The sequence below is a fragment of the Taurulus bubalis genome, assembly GCF_910589615.1.
Source record: "Taurulus bubalis genome assembly, chromosome: 14".
Lineage (NCBI taxonomy): Eukaryota > Metazoa > Chordata > Actinopteri > Perciformes > Cottidae > Taurulus > Taurulus bubalis.
In genome coordinates this window covers 13240754-13266288 of record NC_136602.1, presented here as the reverse complement: position 1 = coordinate 13266288, position 25535 = coordinate 13240754, and the positions used below count along the sequence as shown (strand labels likewise).

At 41.4% G+C, this 25535-nt stretch overlaps 3 protein-coding genes across 3 annotated transcripts; 2 read left to right on the top strand and 1 right to left on the bottom strand.

The window, feature by feature from the left end:
* Window positions 1-162: 162 nt before the first annotated feature.
* Window positions 163-6261, bottom strand: slc25a28 (solute carrier family 25 member 28). Its single transcript, XM_079229346.1, has 4 exons — window positions 5856-6261; window positions 3360-3588; window positions 2643-2699; window positions 163-2176 (listed from the first exon to the last, which is right to left on the bottom strand). Exons 1-4 carry the CDS (start codon window positions 6198-6200, stop codon window positions 1608-1610), a joined length of 1200 nt encoding a protein of 399 aa, XP_079085472.1. The 5' UTR covers window positions 6201-6261; the 3' UTR covers window positions 163-1607.
* Window positions 6262-6434: 173 nt separating this feature from the next.
* Window positions 6435-16926, top strand: pyroxd2 (pyridine nucleotide-disulphide oxidoreductase domain 2; the record flags this gene model as incomplete). The annotated part of the gene is made up of 17 exons (XM_079229521.1): window positions 6435-6552; window positions 10845-10964; window positions 11168-11187; window positions 11301-11394; window positions 11724-11797; window positions 11908-12063; window positions 12196-12349; window positions 12478-12539; window positions 12620-12717; window positions 12808-12949; window positions 13062-13196; window positions 13277-13349; window positions 14900-15053; window positions 15285-15436; window positions 15621-15727; window positions 16083-16203; window positions 16476-16926. 17 exons carry the CDS (start codon window positions 6435-6437, stop codon window positions 16544-16546), a joined length of 1851 nt encoding a protein of 616 aa, XP_079085647.1. The 3' UTR covers window positions 16547-16926.
* A 1054-nt stretch (window positions 16927-17980) lies between these two features.
* Window positions 17981-24050, top strand: LOC306746590 (uncharacterized protein; the record flags this gene model as incomplete). Its single annotated transcript, XM_079229520.1, has 14 exons — window positions 17981-18098; window positions 20443-20525; window positions 20610-20741; window positions 20969-21184; window positions 21423-21536; window positions 21904-21949; window positions 22156-22249; window positions 22338-22479; window positions 22592-22696; window positions 22855-22948; window positions 23220-23325; window positions 23501-23603; window positions 23699-23820; window positions 23915-24050. Exons 1-14 carry the CDS (start codon window positions 18041-18043, stop codon window positions 24048-24050), a joined length of 1551 nt encoding a protein of 516 aa, XP_079085646.1. The 5' UTR covers window positions 17981-18040.
* Window positions 24051-25535: the final 1485 nt, after the last annotated feature.

Genomic DNA, 25535 nt, shown 5'->3' with positions numbered 1-25535 from the left:
AACAAAGGCTTTTATACACACCCAGATTATGACCATATGGACTTGTTGTTTTCTGCAATGACTTGTGAATAGGCAACACTGGTCTCAGTCATCTTCCCATAGCAAAGTATTCAGAGGCAATCAAAGAACTTAAAACATGGCTCCCATCATTTATGAGCAGTGAGTAGAGCCCCACTGCTCAGTCTTTATTCAACGAGTGCAATTCAGTGTCAGAAACAATCAGACATCAATCAATAAGAATGACAGCTTCCATTTATGTGTACTCAACGGGGGAACGGGTACAGATACATATCTCGTGGTATGCTGAACTCCTTTTGGGCGCAGTACATTGAACACAACCTTTGCTGTCAAGCACAGATATTGAAAGTCAGTAGTTCACAAGCTGAAAATAGGCTGATAGCCTCAGTTAATGCACAGAAATGGCTGTTTAAATGCTGCCCTGGTTTGTTCTGCCAAACATGTACACAAGGCATTAATGGTGTGTATTTGGATGATTCAAGGGTGGATTTAACTCACAAATGGAGGGGAAACTAAAGGAAAGATTAACGCAATGTATTTGCTGGAAATAAAATTCAATTTAAGGAATCCAAATCATTAAAAAATAAATTAAACACACTCATTAGATACCCCAGAGCTACTGAATATTTGTATTTTCTGCCCAAATATATTAGAGGGAACCACCTAGACTTTGAAATTTGAAAGAGAGACCAAGATAATTATTCCTTTAACTGCCAATAGCAAAAGAAAAAAGGGAACACCAAATCTGGTCAATAGTCTTTTTAGTTCAAATACTACTGGACTACATTTCAAATTACACAGTTCAACTAATCAAGACATAAAAGAGCCTACTGTCTCGCTGTTTCCCAACTCTACAGTGTTATCTTTGAACATGTTAGACGGGTTTCATTGCACGTCAACAGATGTATGTGGAAACGTATCCATGCCAGCAAATCAATGTGTGCAACAACATGTCAGGCGGGCTCAATTCTAAAATGGCTTAAATATTTTTAAATTGGATCATATCAAAGATCAATTTCATAAAAGACGGAATGCCTGTGTGTAGCCCAAAATAGTAAGTGATGTTGTCTTTAATCACTTGGAGAATTACTGGGTTCATTGATTAATCCAGAGAGGGATCCTGATCATGAGACTCAAGGCTTGGATGAGGGGGGGCTGGTCCTAGGACAGCAAAGCATATGAATCTACAAGAAAATGAACAAAGTCACACTACTGCCCTCTGCTGACTACCTTTCCAACTCAAAACTTGTGCGTTCTTGACATTTATCCTCAGCTTGGACAAATATAGTGGTCACTAGAATAGCTTGAAAGAATAACTCTTAAAAGGATTAATTACTTCTATAATACTGTGTAAATGTTTTATTGAAGGAGAGAAACAACATCTCAAACCACACTTAGTCTTGAATTATCTTGCCAGAAATGTTACTACTCAAACAGTCTTTGAAGAGGGCTTTCTTATCTGATATGTCTGAAAAGCATGGGACAACTGAGGCGGATTTTAGTCAGATTATATGTGCGTATTGACTTCATCTTCTCCTTTACAGGGAGGACAGAACAAATATTAGAGGAGCATGAAGAGGGGGAGAAATCTATATCTCAGCCTCCATGTGCGCCGTTCTCCTCTTATTATGCTGGTGCTTAGTGAGTCCATACTTGAAGAACTCATAGACCGACCAGCTGATGGCTGTGGAGGGCATCTGGTAGATGATCCTCGCCTGGACTCCCCTAAAGAAGCCCTTCAGGCCGCCCAGCCTGTAAACAGTCCTGAAGGCGTGGGCCAGGCCTGAGATGTGTCTGTGGGCTCCTTGGGTCTGGCCGGGGCCTTGGCCAGAGGACAGGGAGCTAAGGGCTAGAGACTCCTGGGTGTTGAGCAGGGTCTTGCAGACGTCCAGAGGTGTGGTGGTCGCAGCCGCGATGGCACCAGCCAAAGCTCCGGACAACATGTGGGATGAGGGATTGTACTGTCTGTGGGGGTTGAGCAGCTCCTGAAGATATTCATAGGTCATGAAGTGGAGCGCCTGGAAGGGCACGTTCATGGTGAGCTGGGTGGTGTAGCTGCGGTAGAACGCAGCAGGGCCCTCTTTCTGCCACACGGCGCGTACACAGTCCATTACGCCTCGGTAAGGCGAATTATACATCTGCATGCGCTGCTTCACAACTAGGGATGGACGGGTCCATGTATTGATGGAGGAGAAGGATGTCCAAAGTTGGCAGAACAAAGAGGGCAAAGATAGAAAAAGAAAGGAAGAAATTAGTGAGCTACTGCCTCCTGTAAATTACTGCTTAAAACACATGATTTAAATAAACACACAGAGATGTAGTGTGTCACTTTAACAGTATTTGCTCCGACAGCTGCACCCCATCTAACAGCTGCACACCAGGACTCTGACCAGTGTCCTTCTACTGAAATGTTTGGGCAGGTGGATTAGAGGCAGCTGTGAAAGTCAACATGTGAGACTGCAGGGTCAAGGCCTACATGTGAAGATGGTTGGCCCAGGCGTGGCACCTGTAAGTTTCTTCACTGTCTTTATGTACTTTTGGTTTGAGAGAGAAAATGTCGTAATAACAGTCGTAATTCTGGGGTTAAAGTCAAAGGGCGGCGTACTGTAAAATGTTGCCCTTACCTTCAGTTGGGTTCATGATTGCATCGTGAAGCAGAGTGGCCGCACACCCAGCTGTTCCTAAAAACAAATACACACCGGAAATTACTATACATTGTCATGTAATCCTGGAGAATACACAAGGAAAATAGAGGAGACTACTCTGCAGTAAAGAGGCATGGAAATGAGAAGCCTTCACTGTATTATTCCTAAAAGCTACAGATGGCATGCTCAAAACAAGATATCATAGCAGAATTGGTGCATATTCAACAATTTGCACCTGACTGATATCAGGTTGCCAAACCTGAGCAAAGAGAGACACCTGGTGGACAAGGCAGTACATTGCTTTTGAGAGATAAAAAAATAAAAAGCTTTAAGGACGGGACCAACAGAGGAGAGCGAGAAGATGAGATGGGAGAAAGAGGACTTACCCAGCCTCCCACTGAACTGGAAAAGAAGGAAGAGGGAGAGAGAGAGTAGGGAGAACAAGGAATAAGGAAATGGTTGACATTCAGAGCTTTTAAGAAAAGGCTCTATTCAATGTGTCGGCCTGCCGGGGTTTTTTAGAACTGGTTAGGGCATGTCTGCCCTATACACGGATTAGGCTGAGTCAGCAGCTTTATAGAGCTCACACTGATGGTGCCTGGCATTAGGGTTCCAAAAGCTAAGATAGCCATACGTTATCTGTACATCTACGGTCCATGCCATGGTTAATGTGTGTATATGTATGTTTTATGGTACCATTAGCCAAATGACTGTTAGCCCCTGGGTGAATGACATCACTTAGAGTCTTTTTGAGTTTCTCATAGCAGGCAAAATAGAGGGCATGGGCAGGTCCTGCCCCAACTGCGGTTGCATTCAGCCCTCTCATTGGTCGCCAGACTCCCTCTGTGGCAATAATTCGCCGTAGAGCATCCATCACGTTCCTGTAGCGGGCTGCGGGGTCGGGCTGGAGGCTCTGCATGCGCGTCTGAAAAGAGTAAAAAGGTATAATGTAGCAAAGTTTAAAGTCAACAGTGGGATCTCTTCCCATTCACCAAGGCTAGGAATTAAGTTTAACAATATGTTCACGGAATTTTATATAAAAAAAATATATTGTAATGCATAATTTAAGTCTTACCATATGCCTTCCTAATATTGCTAAGAATAGCACAGCACTGTAAAGAGTCCTGAATAGACTGCAGTGTGAATAAGGGGTCAAATAAGGGAATTTCAACATTGTGTGTGGTGTACATGGATAATTGAATGGAAGGAAGTATGGAGTTACAACTCCAAGGTCACAAAGGGACATAAGCTGACTTCCTGTAAGCTTCTTTTGCTACTGACCCTGAGGCGCACCTTTCTCTCTTCCTCTTAACAAAGACACATGCACACGGAGATTAATGATAACGTGATAAAAACATTGTTTTAGTCCCCTGCTTTTCGGCATTTAGAGAGAGTTGCCTGGGGTTAAACTGGGTGAGTGTCTGTGTCTGAGGAACTGGCAGCGACACAATCTCAGAATACCAAACTTCCAGCTGAATGAACAAACGTCCACCCCACTGTGTATGTGCATGCATGGAGTGCTCTATCAAAGCTGTGGCCTCATGTCAATCTGTACTACAGCTGTGGAATGCAAGGCCCAAAGAGAGCTAGCTAACAGCGGTACGACTTCATGCATATGCATGTCTTGTTACATAATGGTAAAGAAAAGAGCATTATATAAGAATACTGGCTTCCGTCTTAATTGGTACCCCCCTACAAATGCATGCATAGACATCTTGCATGTAACAGCTGTTGGTCAGATTTGTTTACCGATGGTATGTTTGCACAACTAGAAAGCAATGACCTTTGTGCTTCATGGAAACACTACAACTATTTGGAGGAAGCACTGACGACTTCTTGGTTTCTTTCAATGAAAAATGCAATACACTTAAAAATTCCAGCCATGTGCGCTGTACTCTGGCAGACCTACAAATGCTACACGCTTTTTGAAATCCACAACCAATTACTGGGATTTAAGAAACACTAAGGGCGAATGACAGCCTATGCTAAAACTATAATTACACAACAATCTCTTAAGCGAGAGGCTTATCGTACAGGAGGAAAAGACTGCATTTGGTGTAGGGGGAAACAGCTTTTTAGGGGAAACCTAAATAAAGAAATATGTCCGATGCATCTCCGATAATCTTTTTCTCTGCATCAGTGTGTATGTACACATATGATGAGCAGTATACTACATATTGCTCAGTCACAAGGCCCCCAATCTCCCACTGCTTGTAGGGAACAATGCTAAGATGCACTAGCGGTGGAGCAGACAACTGTGTGCATGAGATGGGTCTGTAAACATTGGCCTTGTCCAGGTACAGGGCTGGACAGTCTGCAACAGTTCGACTACAGGTGAAGGAGACATTGATGAAGCATGCATGTAAAGCTTTACGGTCCAACACTGACAGCTGGCTATATTAAGCTCATTGCCACTTGCCTCATCTTCCTGTTATACAATGCTCACTGCTGCCTGACCCCCCCCCCCCCCCCCCCCATCTAGCCGAGCGACCTCCTGGAGCATGAGGTCATGCCTTTATCGCTGTGTTTAAGTTTAAAACAAACAAACTTACACATAACAAAGAAGATCACGTGATATGAACTGCCACAGTGAAGTTGATCAAAGGACTTTTATAGTGCATAAAACAACCCCAGAAGTGAACAGATGCTGGACTTGAAGGGCCAAATGGTCTCAAACCTACAGTGTAATTAATGTCGGTGTGTCAGGCTAAGTTACTAGAAACTACAACATGTGTCCGTGTAAACAGCGACTGTGGAGTTGGTCTCACAGAACAATGCCACTTGAAATAGTTAACCAACTTCCAACATGCACATTAATGAACTACGCACTATCACATCCGTGGCAGCGAATTGATTTTTTTTTTGGGGGGGGGAGGACACGTTAGTTTCACGCAAAGTGACCTAAACGGGCTCCATGTTGTTGTCCCCGGAGTCAGAAGCTAACGTCAGGGTCGCTCAGCGTGTGCCAGCATGCTACCGGGTTAGCTAACGGGGACGCGAGCCGCTGACCTTGTCCTCTCAACCGGCAGCACTGCGGCGCGTCGGGATTAGCGAGCAAGCTAGTAAGCTATGCTAACAAGCACGTTGGCTGCACGACCAGCACACGCAGGTACACAGCGCAGACCGCAGAAGCGCTGAGCGTGCACGTGCAGTGTCCGCGGGTCAGCGTGTTTAGCCACCGAGCAACGCTACCTTGACACAGTCGATGGGGAACATGAGGCAATGCTCCATGATCCCGGCCACGGCTCCAGCCAACATGTGGGTGCTGGTGGAGGCTCCCTGCGGCAGACCCTCATAGTCTGGCTCAGTGTCCTCTGCCTGTGCGTCCTGCGCGCTACGGGTGAAATCAACAGTCTGTAGCTCCGTTTCCCCTCCGACCCGGGGTGTCAGGCTCCCCACGATACTTTCCGAAACTCCCCAGAATCTGCCCCCCAGCCATCGAACTTCTGCCCCGGCAGATGCGCCAGCAACCCCGGGATCACTGCCTGTAGTCTCCGCTGTCATCCGACGCCTCCTCACAAATCCATCTGTTTCCATGAGAAACCAGGTCACACAAGTATTGAGGCAAGCAGCCGCTGCGTCTCGTGGGTGATTTCGGTCCTACAGTTTCGCATTCCCGTGGGGTGGTATCACAGCGTCCTGTCTGCTACACCATTCCCTCCCCGCCTCTTTACTTCCCAGCCAGGGCCACGCAAGGGAGGCCGTGGCGGACAAATACACACGGAGATGCACAACAGGCCGCGATGAGGAAATGATCTCTGATTGGCCACTATGTTGAGGTCTTACTTCCGCTATTGGACAAGAGACCTGCCACTCACGACTGAACCCTGTCGCGTGGAAGTTGACGTGGGGGTACGCATCGAGTACATCTGTGAAAGCTATCATTCCTGTAGGTCAGTGCAGGTCATTCTGCAAGCCTGCAGTTACATTTGTGGTCACTTAGTGCGGCTTTGCTAGTCTCATTTACACTACAGTGATGTGAACTACTGCTTTAAGCCGTTGTTACATATCCCTAAAACTAAAATTTTTAGTTCACACAATGGAGCCCCAAAGAAACCCACACTGAAATATCTGCACAAGAAAAATGCAACTTGCATCAGCATGTGTAACTTACTATTAAGACATGTGATTGACAGAAAACTGTTTGAAATACATTATTTAATTATTCAAATGAGCAAAATCCCTACATTAACTGGTTTGCTCATTTTTTTTTCAAAACTTTAAATGTGCATTTTTTCTCCCCTTCCTTTTAGATAGAAATAATTTGTTCAGAAGAAGGAAAATACCTATTACAGTTATTGAGCTTCTAAGTTATTACTTTTCTCTCTCTCTCTCTCTCTCTCTCTCTCTCTCTCTCTCTCTCTCTCTCTCTCTTCACTGAAGTGAACACACACACACACACACACACACACACACACACACACACACACACACACACACACACACACACCAATGGCAAAGACAGGAATGTGGATAGGGTATGCTGATAGGGTATGATGATGATGATACCATGATCATCATCATCATCATCATATATATAGATAGATAGATATATATAGATATATATATCTATATATATCTATCTATCTATATATATATATATATATATATATGTATATTCATAAGTCATAACATCAGTAGACTAACTTATGCCACATTAAGTGAAAAACATTGATGTGTTCTACAAACAATTGATCGTATTGTTTGCACTTGACTTGACAATCGTAGTATCACAATAAAATATTATGATCTGGTTTGGATTGATCAGTGAATGGCTTTATCCTTACAATTACGTTCATTATAATTGTATCTGTCAATATGCTTGTGAATAAGTGTTTAGAGTAGCCCATCACTAATGAACCAGCAATTTTGGGTAATGTTTTGCTTCATAAATTACTTCAACATTTTATGATTTTTTTTAATTGTTGGCGGTTAACATTCAATTGAAGAGATTAATAGACAAATTGTTTCAACACAGTCTTCACAATTACATTAGACAGACATTTCTCCACATCACACTGAAAAATATGGACAATAAACAGGAATACAAATGTAGGCTTGTTCCAGTGCTGCAGACCTTCAAATAGATTATCTCCATTGAGACTACAGAAGTATTATTTCACATGGACACATTATTCTCACAAGCACATTGCATCATTTTCTCTTATTTGTAATGGAGCTTTTTCTTCAGGAAATATGACAATCAATTCTTCAAAGTATGTACAGTCTATTTCTATATTATTCTGTTTCCCCTCTGAGTAAATGGATACGACCCCTTGACTAAACAGAGTGGGGTATTCAAGGCGCAACTTCACTTTCTGTACTTCAAGATGCACTAAGAAGGAAAAAAGTCTGAAGAGGTCAAAACTCCATCAACCCTTGTAGTATATAACAACTTTATTGTAAGACCAACACATTTCGGCTTGTGACTATATTTACTTATCATGGGTAAAAGCTAAACACACAGAAGATGTCCTCAGTGGAGGAAGACACTCCCCATTTCTTTCTCTCCACCTTTTATGATCTGTTATGAGACAGTAGCTATATGCTGAAAGCTCCAGGGCTAACGTCTAAACCAGTGAACCTCTCTGTCTGGAGGAGAAAGATTTTTTTTTTCTTCAGAAAATTAGGTAATTGTGTTTTGGTGCGGCACTGTTATAACATAATTGAATTTTCTCCTTTATTGCCTGGGAGAGCCTTGAAGGGCTGTAGTGTTGAATTTCTGCCGACAAAGGGGAATGAAGTGTTAATTTCTGCTTACAAGAACAAAATCTCCTGCTTCTGATCTAGTTATGGTTGATTGGCTGTTGTCCGCAGACGTTCCTTAAAGGAAAACCAAGCAGACAGCATATCAGGATAATTTCTCTTCCCTGAAACTAATGCTACTCTAATACACCAAGGGAGAGGGCCCGTTAGGTCTAGCAGGAAACTCTAGATCAACATAACACCTCATTTCATTCCCTCTGCCAATAGAGTGCACAATCCATATATACCTCAGGAATTATTTTACACTGTCTAAGCAAAACATAGTCAAAAATCCACATTATATAGACGAGATAAGGCGATAACTGGATTCTGTTCTGCTGTGTTTGGTCATTTTTGTAGCAATTAATACCTTCTTTCCTTAGACCCCAATAGTCAATATCCATCTCTTTATACTCCCTGGACTGCTGCTCAGATGATTTATGGCCTCTTATCTTATTAATGCATGGTAAGTGAACCACTAGGCCAATATGACATCTTTAAAAGCAGCACTAAGAAACCATTCTGAGTTAAGAGCTCATCTTAAAACTCTTAAGGTGGGCCCTTACTGTGAGATGACTTGAGCCCAACCCCAAACCATCTCAAACGGCACCTTATGATTATTATAATTTGTTATATATATTTTGATATATGTATATTATCAACAAACACCTACTCAAAAAAGAGTTTCACATGCAAACATTTTGGGTAAGATAAGAAAGTCTGGAAGTTATTACAGTCAATGAGGTTTTATTTGTTCATACATTGATTGCCCATTTCTTCAGACATATTTTACCCTACACGCACATAAAAAATACAAATGTAATGGGAAATTAGTAAATATGCATTTACTGAAATCTGTAATATCATTACTGAAAGTTAATGATGCAACTTTTAAGTTTTGTATGAGCTATTTGTGGAAAACCATGACGAGGCCCTAGAGCTGAATTAAATAGAACAACTCTGCCCCCGTGTGGACAGCTGGATGATGACAGACAGACAGATAAAATAGATAAGATTAGATAGATAAGATTAGATAGATAAGATTAGATAGATAGATAGATAGATAGATAGATAGATAGATAGATAGATAGATAGATAGCACAATAACAACAACTTCCTGATCACATGGTAATCTAACAGATATGACAATGTAAAACGTCACTGAAGGCCTCCTGTTTCTAAAAAATGAAGAACATGGAAACTGTTCCTCTGGTTTATTCACTTGAACAATACAGAGGACAGAAGTTAAGGATGAACGGATAAAGGAAAAGGAAACGTGAGACTGGAATTGGATCTAATTCATCCTGCCTTGTCTTAATCGCGGATGCCTAATCCTATTAGTTAAATAAATCCATTTCTGCTTTCAAATGGTCAGTTCAGTCGCATATCAACTCCACGCGTGGGCTACACTCAATCTAAATCCTAATAACAACTCGTGACTGCAAGTCGACTTCCCAGCCCAAGTAGGCCCACTTTAACGAGTGTGGTTGTTCACGGTCTTGATCTCAACTGAAACCCCCGGATCACGTAAAGTCCAGTAGAAAACTGCGCCCAAGCCAGCCTCCACTTGGAAAAACAGTCAAGCCAGCACCCACATTGTTTTGCGTTATGTTCGAGGCATTACGGTAAAAGCTTGTAAGAACTGACTTCAAAATAAGAGTGATAGGACGTCACATGTATTCAATAAGTCAGTCAATAATAGACAAATTGATAAAAACGTAAAAACACAAAGAAAAAAAGAACACATATAGATTTAATTAATGCTAGTTTAACATAAATAATGATTACCGCATGCAAACTGTATTTTAAGGAAAAATGCAATTCCAATTGTGTGAATATTTGCTAAAATATATGAATAAAGAATACATTTCCAAAGACCAATATGACTTCAGATAGACAGTACACCTCATCAAATTCAGCTACTTCAAGGTTACACTTAGGGACTAGTTTCACTTGGTATTGATAACAAACCACCTCAGGACATTCTTGTGTATACTTTTAGAATAAAAGCCCTTTGAAATCTCATTCATGAGCTAACTTCCCTCTAATTTAAGATTATAATTAAAAGGACGTTATCATGATATGTTGCAGCAAAGTGCTGTCCCATTCCTATTTACAGTATTTCAAGCTCTCACACTCAAACCTTAACAGGTGACGTCAACAAGTCCCTGAGGGTTCAGGGTTTGAGTCCTTATTGGGGACGTTGAAATTGGGCCAGAGAAGTTATTAAACAGCTCTTATATACTTCCGGGTCATTTCACTCAGTTAGGAACCTCCCCAACCAAAAAGCACTATTCTACCGCAGGCCTCGGACGTACACGTGACATGTCCTTCACGTTCACCGTTCCAGTGTTTTGAAGTCAATTCCTACGCGCTCTTACCGTAATACCTAGTTTATAGCGAACCGAAAAACCACGTCTCAAACTATTTCCACAGCTGCAGCGATGTGGACTGGTCGAGGACTGAGGGCTGTGACTGTTGTGGGGACAGTGGCGAGATGCAGCTCCAGTCACACCGCTTTAAAACCCCAGTATGATGCACTGGTCATCGGAGGAGGTGAGATCTGTGAAATGGTAACAATATAAGTGCAGCAAACACAGCTGCTACGCTGCAGTATAGCAATAACATGCAACTTTGCAACATTGATACAAAGTGTCAGCTAAGTTTGCAAAAGTGATTATTTTAGAATTTGAAATAATTTCTCACGGGAAATTACATTTTTTTTGGAAAACTTTCTGACAAGTTTTATTTCTTTGCAGGACACAATGGAATGGTGGCAGTAAGTTAATGCGTGTGTTTCACAACACCTACAGTAGGCTGTAAAACATTATATGGTTCAGCAACAGGGTGTGTGTGTGTGCGTGTGTGTGTGCGTGTATGCGCGCGTGTTAGGCTGCCTATCTCCAGAAGGGAGGACTGAAGACAGCGGTGCTGGAGCGCAGACATGTTCTGGGAGGAGCAGCAGTTTCAGAAGAAATCTTCCCTGGTATGGTGGCCTCTAACTGTCATATACATCCTTGGCTCCACCCAAGTCCTAGGGTCGATTCACTTAAATATAACTATTTGCTTACCTTGTATCTCAATGTTCTGACGTAACTGGATCCTCTGCATGGTTTTGCATGTTGTGGAGCAGGTTGAACTTTTGGAGACTACAAACAAATGTGTTGAGTGTATGTTGTAATATCAGCAGGGGTTAAAATGTTTTGTCATTTTTTAACTTATACTGGTTTACACTGTGTTGTCAAGTCACGTTTAAAATAATTTTTAAACTTTCATCGTGTCCTTGTTAGAATAACAATACTCTTTTGTGTCCAGGTTTCCACTTCTCCAGGTGTTCCTATTTGCTCAGTTTATTAAGACCGCATATATACGCCGATTTAGAGCTCAAGGTAAACATAGAAACTTGTGAAATCTATTAATTAAGCTAATTTTGCCGAACAAATTCAAATTTGGTTGGTATTGTTGGCTGTGTTCCATGTTTGTGTGCATATATCTTCAGAAACATGGGCTGAAGGTGTATATGAGGGACCCCCATGCTTTCACCCCCATGCTGGAGGAGGGGGTAAACGGTGCCCCGCCGAGGTCTCTCACCCTGGGCTCAGATCTGGCCATGAATCTGATGGAGATCGGCAAGTTCTCAAAGAAGGACGCAAAGGTGGTTTAAGCATTAGGAAAGGCTGTATTGACTGTATTGTGCATGTTTCTGTATCACACTTCAATGCAGATGCATTTTAGCTCGTTACAATAACTGAAAACGTTCTTTACCCATTCGTTTACATATATCAAGGCTTTCCCAGATTTCAATGCATACCTTGAGAAGCTAGCAGGAGCTATTCACCCTCTTCTGGATGCTCCTCCTGTAGACATCCCAGGTGTTACCTCTGGATCACCCATGAAGCGGCTGGCTGCCACTAAAACACTGATGCCTCTTGTCAAATGTGGTGCGTTGGTGGATGCAGGCCTGAGATAAAAACCTTGATATTTTGATGCCAGAATAATAGATTATTCACCGTGTGCTCATTCTGTTTTTCAGTAACTGAGTCATTGTGTTGTGCTTTTTAATTGAAAGGTTTGAAACTGGGAAAAAACATTCCAGACTTTTATGAGATTATAACTGCACCAATAATGAAGGTGCGTTGCAGCATACTTATACATACATATTTCTCTTTTCAGTCAACTACATCGTGACTAACTTGTTCTTTGCATCGTAGATTCTCAATCGTTGGTTTGAGTCGGAGCCACTGAGAGCAACACTTGCTACTGATGCTGTGATAGGAGCCATGACCAGTCCAAGTAATCCTGGTAGTGGGTGAGACATATTTTAGACACCCTGTGGCACACAAACATACATAATTACAGGTTTAACTGCATTGAATTAAACACCGACCTTGCATTGAAGATATGTGCTCTTGCACCATGTGATGGGAGAGTTGGAGAAGGAGAAAGGGTCATGGGGATATGTGGAGGGAGGCATGGGAGGCGTGTCTCAGGCTATCGCGAAATCTGCTCGATCCCATGGTGTTGACATTTTCACTGAGAAGGTAATATGGTTTTGAATAATCATACTGATTTTGACGCCATATTTTTGTGTGGAAATGACTTGTAGCATCTGTATTTTGGTCTTCATGCATATACAATGTGTATCCTCGGCAGGATGTAGGACAGGTCCTGGTTGGTTCGGATGGTGCTGCAAAGGGAGTCGTGCTAAAGGATGGCACAGAGATCCACAGTAAAGTCGTTTTATCAAATGCTACCCCATATGTTACCTTCAAGAACCTCACACCTCAGGTAATATAGAGAAATACACACCACATGTGACCATGGCACCAGACAATGTCATTCACTCTGGCTTCCTGCTTTCATTGTAGGCTGCCCTGTCTCCAGAGTTCATCAAAGCTGTAGATCAGATAGACTACACCTCACCTGTGACCAAGATCAATGGTAAATCTGTTCTGTTTCTGTCATGCTAATTCAGCTAATGCAAACATTTCATTGGCTAGTCGTTGTTCTGTTTGCTGCTGCTGCAAAAACCCTTTTCTCTTTAAATTGGCCTCGGAGAATGATGATGTTTACTGTCATAGTAAGCCTTAAAAAGAACAGAATTTAAAGTGTAACTTCACCCCTAAGCATGAGCCTAAGTTCACCCATTACATTATTTAGAAAAATGCAAAAAAAGGTAAGGCGTTAGGTGACACATTTTGGGCAGTGCAGATGTTCTAATGAAATGTTGCATGGGTCTTACGTCCAGCTACTGCTGTGACTGTGTTGGCCCCTTGACTTCAAATGCCAACTTTGTGTCCTTCCTACAGGTCTGAATACAAATGTCCTCTTCCTGCCTTTTGTTACCACTTGTAATTACATTATGTCTGGTCATGTTCTTCCCTACCTTTTGTTTTCTACTCTTTACATATGTCTAATCACTGCTTTGGCTGACAGTATGAAATAATTCCTTTTCATTTGCTGACATGAGTTAGTTCACGGCTTTTAAAACATGTTCAATAAGTGTGCAGTTACTCTTAAAAAGAGGATTACACATAGCTGCTCACTGTCTCACTTCTCCAGCCATATGTTTATGATGTTTAAATGAAACACTGTATTCTTTAATCAAATTTAACTCAAACTACTGGTGTGCTCTATACACACCGTCAATCAGAGGGAAGTTGTAAGGTAGACTTGGCGATTAGGCAAAACAAATGTAGTGAATCTGAAGGGATCTGTTCTCAGTCGTCCACTGTTGCGTGCTGTCACTATATTATTACAGTGACAGATTAGGTCACTGCCTCAGCTCTTGGTACTCTAAACACAAGTTTCAAAGGTTTGGGTATTATAAAACACAACTAACACGATGTGTGGAGTTCTTTAGCTTCCTGTGTGGTGCCATTTGTAGCTCCTGCTTGTTAATTACAGTATTGCCTGAGCTTGAGGGCTTTATTACTCAGGAAGTCTTTACTCCCTACTGATCCTTTACAGTGCATAGACTTAATGATAGTATACTCTGTTTTGGAGAATTTATTTTAACAGTCTTAGCTTCATGGTGATGGAATTTAGCAGTGTTAAGCACAACATATTCCTTGCACTGAGAGTCGCCCTAATTGTAATTGAAATACCAAGTAAGCTGAAATGTAATAATAATTATAATCTAGAAGATTTTCAGTTAAATAAATGTCTGCAAAGTCATTATGTGTCTCTGTATGTGGTAACATAATGGTGATTGAGCACATGACCCATGGATGAAAGCCCTTGCATTTTCATTATCACAAACTGGCTGTCAGTGGCAGCATTCTCGTGATAAATCACAAGTGGCACACACTGTTTGGATCTCTGGGAAGTGAGATCCAAATACACTCCTCCAATTACTGCTTATTGCCATAACGCCAAAGAGAACAAAACAGAAACATTGTAACTTGAAGCACACACTTTAAAGACATAGAAATGTATGTAAAAACGACACATAATGCCATTTATACAATGCAGTTTTATTCTTTTTATAGTGGCAGTGGACAAGCTACCAAACTTCCTTGCAGCTCCCACACCAGATGATAAACCAGGACCCCACCACCAGTGCTCCATTCATCTCAACTGTGAAAGTGTAGAGCTACTGGAGACTGCATACAAAGAGGCTATGAATGGACGGCCCTCAACAAGGTACATGAGTCAACACTTAAACGCATGACACTCTTTAGCAAATCATCCGGCTGGTCAGCTGATTAACCACCAGTTGAGAATCACTGCGTTAGATAACACTTTGCATTGAATGAATAGGCTTCTGTCCCCTAAATACAAGGTCTAGCTGCCACAATATATCTTTGAAAACATCCTTTTATGCTAAATTTCCTAACCCATCATCTTGTCTGAACATGTCATCTGTGCCTTTAGACCCATGCTGGAAATGACCATCCCCTCTGTGTTGGATCCTACTCTGGCTCCCCCTGGCTGCCACGTGGTGTCACTGTTCACCCAATTCACCCCCTACTATATAGAGGGCAGGGAGTGGACGGACCAGGACAGGGAGGACTATGCAGACAATGGTTCGAAACACAAAATAATATAGGAGTTCTAGCATGCAATGCTTATTGCTGATACATATAATTTGTATTATATGATTGCAGATTACAGATTTCAATGTTGAACTTCAAAAATGGATAAGCAGTGTTTGAAGTTGATCCTGATTAACCTGTTTCAACCAAAGCCTGTATTTGTCTGTCTCTTCAGCATTTGAATGGGTGGAACAATACGCCCCTGGGTTTAAAAAGTCGGTTTTGGGCAGAGATATCCTGGCGCCACCTGACCTGGAGAGGATCTTTGGGCTCACTGGAGGGGTACATACATACTGTAGACGTTTTAAAGCTGAGCAACAATTTGAATGTTGATCTACTGCTCCACCGCATGAGGAAGTAGTTTGCATACTCTGCAGTGTTCTGTCATTCACGAGCTGCTTAGAGACAGACCTGTTGTATAAGCAGTTAATGGTTACAGACAGTTTTACCACAACCCACGAGTCAGAATCAAAGTTCACATCCGTTGTGTAAAGTGACTCAGACTCACTGTGTTTATAGCGCACAACTTTTTGAGGCTGTCATTTAACAAATGCCAGACTACTTTTATCATAATGACGTAATATATCATATCAAGAAACAAAAAAGAAAAGTTAATATTTTGGTCTCATCTTTACAGAATATCTTCCATGGATCAATGTCGCTGGATCAGCTCTACCTAGCACGACCTTTGCCCTCTCTCTCAGACTACCGAACACCAATAAAAGGGCTGTATCTGTGTGGCAGTGGCTCTCATCCAGGTTTGTTTGTAATGCTGAACCCTTAGCTAAATCTGTTTGTTGTATGGAAATTGTAGTATAAGTACAATCATTAACACAATATGTTGTTGGTGTTAGAGGAGCACAGTTAATAAACCTTTAAACCTTTGGATGAAATTTTATCCTCACTGCTGATGATGAAGGAAATAAGTCACTTAATGATGTCAGGTTTTTTGAGTAAAGTGGTTCTGATTTCCCCACATTGAACAAGACTGACTAATCCTTGTCCATTTTATGTTTATTGTTTTCTTTAGGTGGTGGTGTGATGGGTTCTCCCGGCTGGAATGCAGCGTTAATTGTCATGGCTGACTTGAAACGCCACTGAAACATGAGACGTCATCAGTGTGTGTGTTCCGCTCATCAGGATCCAACCTCTCTTTTGTCTTTTTTGTGTGAATTCGACTGATCTGGTAAATTCATTTCCAACTATCAATCTGACCAGCTGTCTCTCTATCATGCTATGTTTTTAAGGCTATCTGGAAAGAAAAAAGGGACTCAAGCGTTGAATGAAAGAGGGTTGTAGCCTCTTTATAGGCCGTCCTTGAAAGTCCACCAGTGAATCACTCCTATTTTTAAACACTAGTGCAATACTGCTGCACTAAACCACTTATGAATTGAGTCAGCAGAAAATCACTATTACCAGCACAAAATGAAGGTTGACAAATGCATTTTTTAAATAAATGGCACTTGTCTTGATTAAATACAATGGGACTTTCAACAACTTTTGTATGAATAAATTAAAATGAATTCAAGCTTATGTCTTTTAATTTTCTTGAAACTACGTATAATGATTATTGGTGTGTCGTATGTAGGATATCAAGGTAGAAATACCTCCTCACAACTGATATTATTTTGTCATGTCAAACATAGTTACAAAAGACTAACAATAACTGTTCTATTCAAGTGTCCAAATAAATGTTGTGACCTTGAATCTGAATCAGCAATAATTAACTGTATTATGTACACTTGTGCTTTTCCTTTGACACGTCGAAATTTCCCTCTGTGAAAAAAATACCTTATCCACCTGAAACAACAATGAAATTAATAATAGAACAAAAGATAATGTTGGTGACTGTTTAATTTGATAACATGTAATGAATTATAATAATTATATTATATAATTAATGTAATTATTATAATTATTTTATATAATTATGCACTAGCTACCAAACTGGTTTCTCCTTTGACTATGGAGGAACCTAAACAATAAGCTTGAAGCTTCATTGTTGACCTTTTAGTTATGTGTTTATAGTTTGACAAAACAGTTTGACAAAGCAATTAATCTTTAAAACAAGATTCACTTATAGATGTATTACATGGAGATCTGACTGAAAACTGGAGAAGAAATCCAGTCATATAAAAAAAACGTGTCACACCCAAAGTGCAAATTGTAGTTAAATGTACTGAAGTATTTTCCAGTTTTGTGTGACATTATTTGGAATAAACATCCGGTATCACAAGTGGTACATTATTAATATCATATTCGTTATTAACAATAAACCTTATGTCAATAGAAGAGATCCTATTTTTATATTTACTGATTTTATAATAATTCTTATTCATATGAGGCATATATACATGTCATTCTTATAATAAGATCGAACCGTTCACCTGATCGATAACGGTGCTCTGCGCCTTTAAGACGCCGCTGCTCAGGGTGGACCCTGCGTCGGCGTTTGACGCTCAGGAAGTGGACTAAACCACCAAAGATTCCCGCAGATTCTGTATCGATTTTACCAATGTTACAAACGCGTTCCCACTGACCTAAACATTTGTCTAAATACTTTTTTGTGTGGGATATTTGAGACGATAATGCTGGATGGTTGCACTCATGAAATTCACCAGAGATATATGCAGGCTGTTGGGACTCGGGAGCGGTAAGAAACGTCCCACTTTTTTTCGAAACTTTCTAAACTCAACCACAAGTTAAATTGATCCCGTCTGCGATAATAAGGCGCGTGTGACAATCAAATCCTGGATTTGATCTAACACGCGGTTTATTGAGCAGTTTATTTCTGATAGTGTTTTTGCGGTTGTCTGTGTCGTTGAGTTCAAACTAAGTTATCGGTCGAACAATGAAAGTTCCCCTCTTGCCAGCTACACCCTTGCTTGCACCACTTGCAAGTTTGCGCAGTCCGTGCCATAACGTTTTTGTAACAATGTATCTAAAACCCACTTTAACAGACTTTTACATACACGCGGACGGTAATGACGTAACTTACAAGTATAAGTATGCTGTGTATAGAAGGAGAAGTGCCCAAAAGACTCAAACTAATGTACAGACAGAGCGACCAGAAGCGCATTCCCTGGTGCATGTTGGTGTGATAACGATGCCTCACAGCAGCCCTGTAGCGCAGTGATACGTGTACTGTAGTTTAGCCTCACGTTGTATCTGTAAATATGTCATGTGCCCACACTTTGTCCCCCTTTAAAGTTTTCTAGCAGTGTGTATGTAGCAGGCTAGTCCACTGGCTCGCTGTTAAAACCACACCAGGGGCGGCTCAGTATCCATTGATGTTCATGAAGATATGTTCATATAACTGTATCTGCATCTAGGTCTTCAGATGCCAACTTTTTTTTAGATTGTTATATCACCGGCTTCACTGTTAATGAAGTGAATCTTTTGGTGGTTCTCTGCAATGAAGAGCTGTTATGTCTCAAGCTGTCCATGTTAACTTTGTAAAGATGCATGCACTTCGTGGTAGAGAGGTTGATGATTCACCGAGGCGTAACTATCTCAGTGCTGTGTAAATGTGTCTTTCAACATTTAAAAAAAACAAACACTTAATTAAGACCAGACTTGTCATTTAGTAACCATTGTTTTACTGATACAGTCAGGTTCTCTTTATCAGTCTCCTCTTTCGGGAATGCTGATCTCCAGGTTAAAGCTCCAGTCCATGATGATACTGTTATTTGTACATTCCTGTTGAAAAGAGCTCACATTTCAACCCTAAAATAATTTAAGCAATCTCCTTGAAGGGGAAGAACAGAGACCCTCTTGTTGTATTTGTCCACTGATCTTGGATCATGTATTTGATAGGAGGACGTTCCATTATAGTGAGGCTTTAACAAAACGCCTGATTCAGCTAATGAAGGGGCTGTACTCCCTCTTTACTAAAGCTAATGAGACTTGGTTTAGACAGTCTTTTGTCTTGAGACTTGGTTTAGACAGTCTTTTGTTTTGCTGTTATTGGCACTGTTTAAAATGTTATCCAGAGCACAGCATAATCCCACACAGAGAGAATGAGGAAGTCCAGTGGCTTCTTGTTTTCTTTTGCCCTCATGAAATGTAGTATGCTTAAAGAGCGAAGCGGTATTGAGCAGTAGGATGGTTTCAATCACGACCATCAATGCTTCCCGACTCATAACATGAGTCACAGACCAAGAATGACTTTGTCACTTCTAAGCAAATGGAAATCTGACACCACATCGAATCCTGCAGTGTTTTGCTTCCTCTTGTCTTTACATTTGTCTGCTGTCATTGGGCCAAAATCAGCTCATGGGTTCTGGTTTGATGTGATCTACGTGCCCAAAGCACACACGCACATTCCCACACGTTCAACACTCAAGGCAGTGTTGTTCGTCATTTGTTTTAAACCAAGTTTCCGAGAAAAGATACCATGTTCTCAACAGCTGTGCCTGCACTTTGGGCATGTTGCAGTGGAAAAGCTTGAGAAAACATCTCTCTTTCTCGTTCTCTTTCTTAAGACCAAAAATGAAACATCTTGAATCAACAACTCTGTGTGCATTCTTGTCTCGTGTACATTTCCTTAATCTTACATTACCTCAACACCCATTGTCATTTAGAGTGATTCCTTTTATTATCAAAGGTTATTGTGGTTAGACTTGAATGTGATTGAGGAAGGAGGACACATGTTTACGATCCAGATGAACAATTTCTACTAGTTGTCAGTTGAGGACACCTACAAAGTTCATGCTGCTTGTAGATCTGCACATGTATGAAATATACAGTCGCTTACATCATGTACAGCGCAACATTATTGCAAAGCTTTCACTGCTATTATTAAAGCATGTGTAGCTGATGGCTACTTCGCTGCACCTAACTATTTGATAGAGCATAATGTGCCGTTAATATGCTGTACCTTGCATAATTTTAAGAAGAATAAACATTTACTTGATGAGAGCTGTTTCAACTAATTTCTGGTTTCTCAAAAAATAATCTGCTTATTAACAGCTGATGTGCTGTGTGTTTCCCATCAGGCCCCCCAGTCCAGAAGCAGGAGGAGCAGATGGACTGTGGTGCCGCAAACCTTGACCCAAGTAATGATGCCACTTTGTCACAGGTAAACAAATCGTGTCAGACTGACAAGGCAGTGTCAGGGCTGCAAGTGTGAAGGTACAATGTTCAATTATGTTTGTTTGTTCAGGATTCATTAAATGGAGAGGAGGATCTGAGTGAAGAGGAGAAGGTCAGACGAAGGGCAGAGCGACGCAAAGCCAAGAGGAAGGTTAGCACACAAATCCCAATACTCCTTAAAGATCCTACTTGTTGTATTTTTGTAAGAAGTAAAGTCTAGTATGCTATCCATGAAGGTTAAAGTTATGCATTTTCTGATGTGTCGAGCACTGCATCTGTTTCAGCGCCGTCGAAAACGTAAGAAGCAGGAGCAGGTTAAGCAAAATGAGGGTGCCGAACGGGTAATAATCACATAACTCCTTCTAGGAATGCACTCTACATTTGCCTTTACTGTGAATAACTGGTTATGTATATGGTCCTACACATTAGGACGATGATGAAGATGAGGATGGGTGTGGAGAGTCTGAACTGGATGATAGTGAGTCAGAAGCAGAAGTTGGTGCCGAAGAGGAGAAACAAGGAGTGCAAAAAGAGGAGAAAAAAGAGGCGAGGTCAGCTGCCTCTTACAACCATGTCACCTCTCCAGTCATGGCTCCTGCAGGAATCAAAGGACATCAGAAACCCCAAACCAGATCTACTGAAGAGGTAGGGGAAGTATACTAGAGTACAATGCATGCATGAAGTCTCTGCTTCTATAATTTGTAGGCATAAACTACTGATGCTCAAGACTCAGTATGCAGGTTTTAACTCCAGCCAAACGCCACTGTAGAACATATCACCACTAATTCCCTTGTCTCTAGTGAATCAGTTGGGGTAGTATGTGTTTGATATAAAAGCCTGCATGCTTGTAGGCCTGGATGGCAAAACTTTCTGTATCCCACAGGAGCCAGAGTGGGATGTGAGCAGTGCCTTCTTTGCTAATGCTGCTAGCCATATCAAACCCAAAGGATCAAGTCGCAAGTCCAAAGAAAACAAGGAGAACGAGGCCAGGAGAGAGGTGAATGAATGCTAAGAGATAATATGAGATGAGAAGATCTCTTGTGTCATCGATGTTTTCCTCTGACGGTTCCAAAGTCTGATGTGTGGATAAGTGGACTCTGGACCATGAAAGCCTTCACAAGTAGTTGTTCTGTGTGTACACTGTGTATCTCAGCTGTGGAATGAAGCTTAGATATTACAAAGCATGTCAGGCTATTAGTACTGTATATTAATGAGAAAAGAAAGTAGATGCATGAAACCAAAACGCACATCTAAAAGATGTTTCTGCTGTTTAAAATGTACTTGATGCATCTGATTTGAAAAGGCAAATCTAATCACTTGAGCACTACACTATGACCTGATAAAAATAATATATTTTTTTACAGACAAATGGAACTGACACCGTGACCAAGAAAAGTGCATCACTGACCGGTAAGAATTGGTCTTTGCATAAAGGGGGCACAAAGCCAGTCTGTTTGTAATAGGTTATTCATTGACAAAGAACTGTAGCCTGAGGGAAAATTATTGATTTCACATTTTCTTTGTGCAAGCATGTCGGCATGCAGCACTGCGGTCAGTTGAGCCCTCAGACTGCCAACTCACCAGAGAATTATTTACAAGCACTTTTTTCTTTTTAGCAGAAAAAGGCATCAAGCTGGTGCAAGAGGGGCAGTACGCACACGCTGCCAGTATGTTTACAGAAGCTATCAAATGTGATCCAAAGGATTACAGGTACGTCATGAATATTCTATCACAAAGGAAGTGCATAAATTTAAGGCACATGTAAGATATTCATATTGCATTAAACTACTTCCCGTAGGTTCTTTGGGAATCGTTCCTATTGCTATTACTGTTTGGAGCAGTATCCTCAGGCCCTGGTAGATGCTGAACGCTCCATTCAGCTGGCCCCAGACTGGCCCAAAGGACACTTTCGCAGGGGTAGTGCTCTCATGGGCATGAAGGTTGGTTTTTAGAACATAATCAAAGATATATCCACTGAATAGCTTGGCACTTATGGTGTGATAAAATGAGCCTTTGCTAACTCATTTTTGTGGGTCTTTATGTGTGTTGTAGCGGTACAGTGAGGCAGAGAAGGCCATGGAGCAGGTGCTAAAATTTGACACGGACTGTGAGGAGGCTGTCAATGACCTCTTCAACTGCAAAGTGCTGCAGTTGATGGTAAATGCACCCTCAGACAGAGTGACAAGGTGTTTCCTGTAGGCTTGGTAGCTGTAAATTAAACTAACCAGAGCTTCCTCTAAACTTTACCATACACTGTAATTCTTTGTATTTTATTGTCATGACTGGCCATTACTTTTATTCTATTCTTTTCTCAGGAGCTTGGTTTTGAAGAAGTGCAGAGTGTCCTACTGCTGGAGAAATATTCAACTGTGCAGGCTGTTCTGGCATCTTGTTCTGATGCTGCCAGGGGTAAGATCACATGTACATATTAAAAAGGGCCAGCACTTTCTCTCTGTAACACTGAAGAGGAATGTAAGCGGTAATATGCTAGCCGCTATATGTTAAAATCCTGCAGCTTTCTTTCCTCTGCTGATGAAGCTGTTTTTGTTCTTCAGCTGGGAGCCTCGATCCATCAGTTGTGCAACCAGGGTAGGTGGAAATTTGTTTGTCCAATAAAAGCTAAAGGTCATAAGGGTTTCAACAAAATTAACTATTTGAGCTGTGATTTTATTGCTTTCAGTCACATTATTTCTTTTCTCTTCCTACGGAAGTCCTTGCCCATCGCTGTGGGTGGGAAATGTGACCACTGAGTTAACTGAGAAACACCTATGGGACATCTTTAAAATGTAAGACTCTAGTCCATTACAATACGAACTAACCTAATTCATGACTTGAAATGGATCTATATAAACACAAAGTCCTATTCCTAACTCAATAGTTGGAAAGACTTTTCAGCAAACACTTGTGTGTGTGTGTGTATATTTAACCAAGGTGGTTAAAGTTGTTGACTTTGCATTTTAGGTTTGGTGAGATCGAGAGTGTCCGTGTTCTACATGAGAGATTCTGTGCCTTTGTCAACTTCAAGAATGCGAACATGGCTGCTCGTGCCATGGAGAAAGTAAATGTGAGTACTCATTTGGCTCTCCTCTTTCAATTCTGTCTGTTTTTTAAAAGAATATTCTAATGGACTTAGAGTTGTGTGTATGCTTCCCATCACAGGGTCATTGTATTGAAAACACGCGTTTAGTGGTGCGCTATCCTGACCGTCGCACGCAGAGGATCCTTCCCATCCCTCTGAAGACCTGTCTCCCTGTCACACAGCAGGCAGGGGCAGCTGCTGGGTGAGAAGCACTTCAGCCTTACTTTAGAAACTCTCGGTCACTGAAATCAGACAATAGGAATGCAGTTTTAATTGTCATCTTCCTCTCTTTCAAGACCGCGACGACGTGGCCCAGTGAATGAAGACGAGTGTTACTTCTGGAGAACCACCGGCTGCCACTTTGGGGACAAATGTCGCTACAAACACATTCCTGACCAGAAAAGCAAGGATAGGAAGCCCTGGCAGCCCTGAACTCGGTTTACTCTCTGCCTCAGTAGTGTGCAGGAAACTGGGATGCACAGTGTGCCAAAGGAGCCGGTACTTACTGGACCAGGTTCTCTGAGCTATTATACATTTACTGTTGCAAAATGGACTGGAATAGTGACAGGATCAGAGGCAGCACTCTGAGGCAGGGATAGGCACACATGTGTCACAAAGGATTGGGAGCGTGAAGATTTGTATTTATTTGAATGAACACCTTCACATTCGCAGCCTTCTATGGCACATGGTGACCTATTCCAGCTTCAGGGGGCACAACCTAACCTCACAGATGTGCAACATAAGGAGGAACTGCTTCCACTATGGGGGAAAAAGTAATGGTGGTGTCGTGTACCGCAGTAATGAAAGGACTCAGTATGGATTTTTCAGGTTCTTCAGTGATGATCCTGGGGACCTTCCTTCTTTAGAAATTCCATCACAAATCCGTGTTCCTCCCTATTTTCAAATTGCAGTAACTCGGCCAATACTTCGACTTGCGGTCTGTAAACCTGATTTTCTAACAGTTATGGTTTATCCACTGCGCACAACTGCTCATCAGTCTGCGGTTCAGTCTGGTACTCAATTTCCCAATTGTTGGACCTGTTCCAATATTAACGCATTGTCCGCCAGACCAAAGACTTGCCAACAGACCTTCACAACATTTCAGTACCTCCCATAAGTAAATGAGGTTCTTTTAGCCAATAAGCTACACAGCGATGCCTTTATACTGTGCTACGTAGCCTTTGCTTAGATGATCATACATGGGTAAATGGACATAAGAACTACACAGCTGTCTCGAGGATTTCAAATTGTAAGTATTAATGCATAGACTAGGTATATATTTCACTTTTTCTATTAGCTGCCCCTTTGTTGAAAAATTGAATAGACACACTGCATGCCTGTTCAGTTGTCGTGACACGTTATGGAGGACTCATTGTACTTCATAGCCACATTTGTATGGCATAGAAGAAGTAATAGAAATATCTGACCTGCTTTATAGCTATGCAAAAGGAAAGTGCCAACTCACTTAATGCCTGTGACATGGAAATGTCATCAATGAACATGTTCATACTACGGGACTGTGCCTTACTAAAAATCATGTTCAGCCATGTGCACACAACACTCATGGCCACACGTGACACATTATCCACTCGCAGAACTTTTCAATCTTAAAAAGCAGTGTTTTTAACCTTAGGGCCTCCATTTCAGTATTTCAGTGAACCAAAGAATGCGTCGTCTGATGGCTGCTCTAAAAACAGCCTTGTTTTTTAATACGTTTTAACACCAGGCAACAACAACACCTGGTTTAGGTCCACACTACATTCACTAGTAAACTATGCACAGCATAGTGAGAGTATTTATTTCCTTATTTATGCTGACTTTTTTTTTTTTACAACAGAACTTACTGGGCTTTTATTGTTTCGGTAAGTCCCCTCTTCTGTTTCTTTTAGGCTTTTAAAAGAAAAGCATTATAAAGAG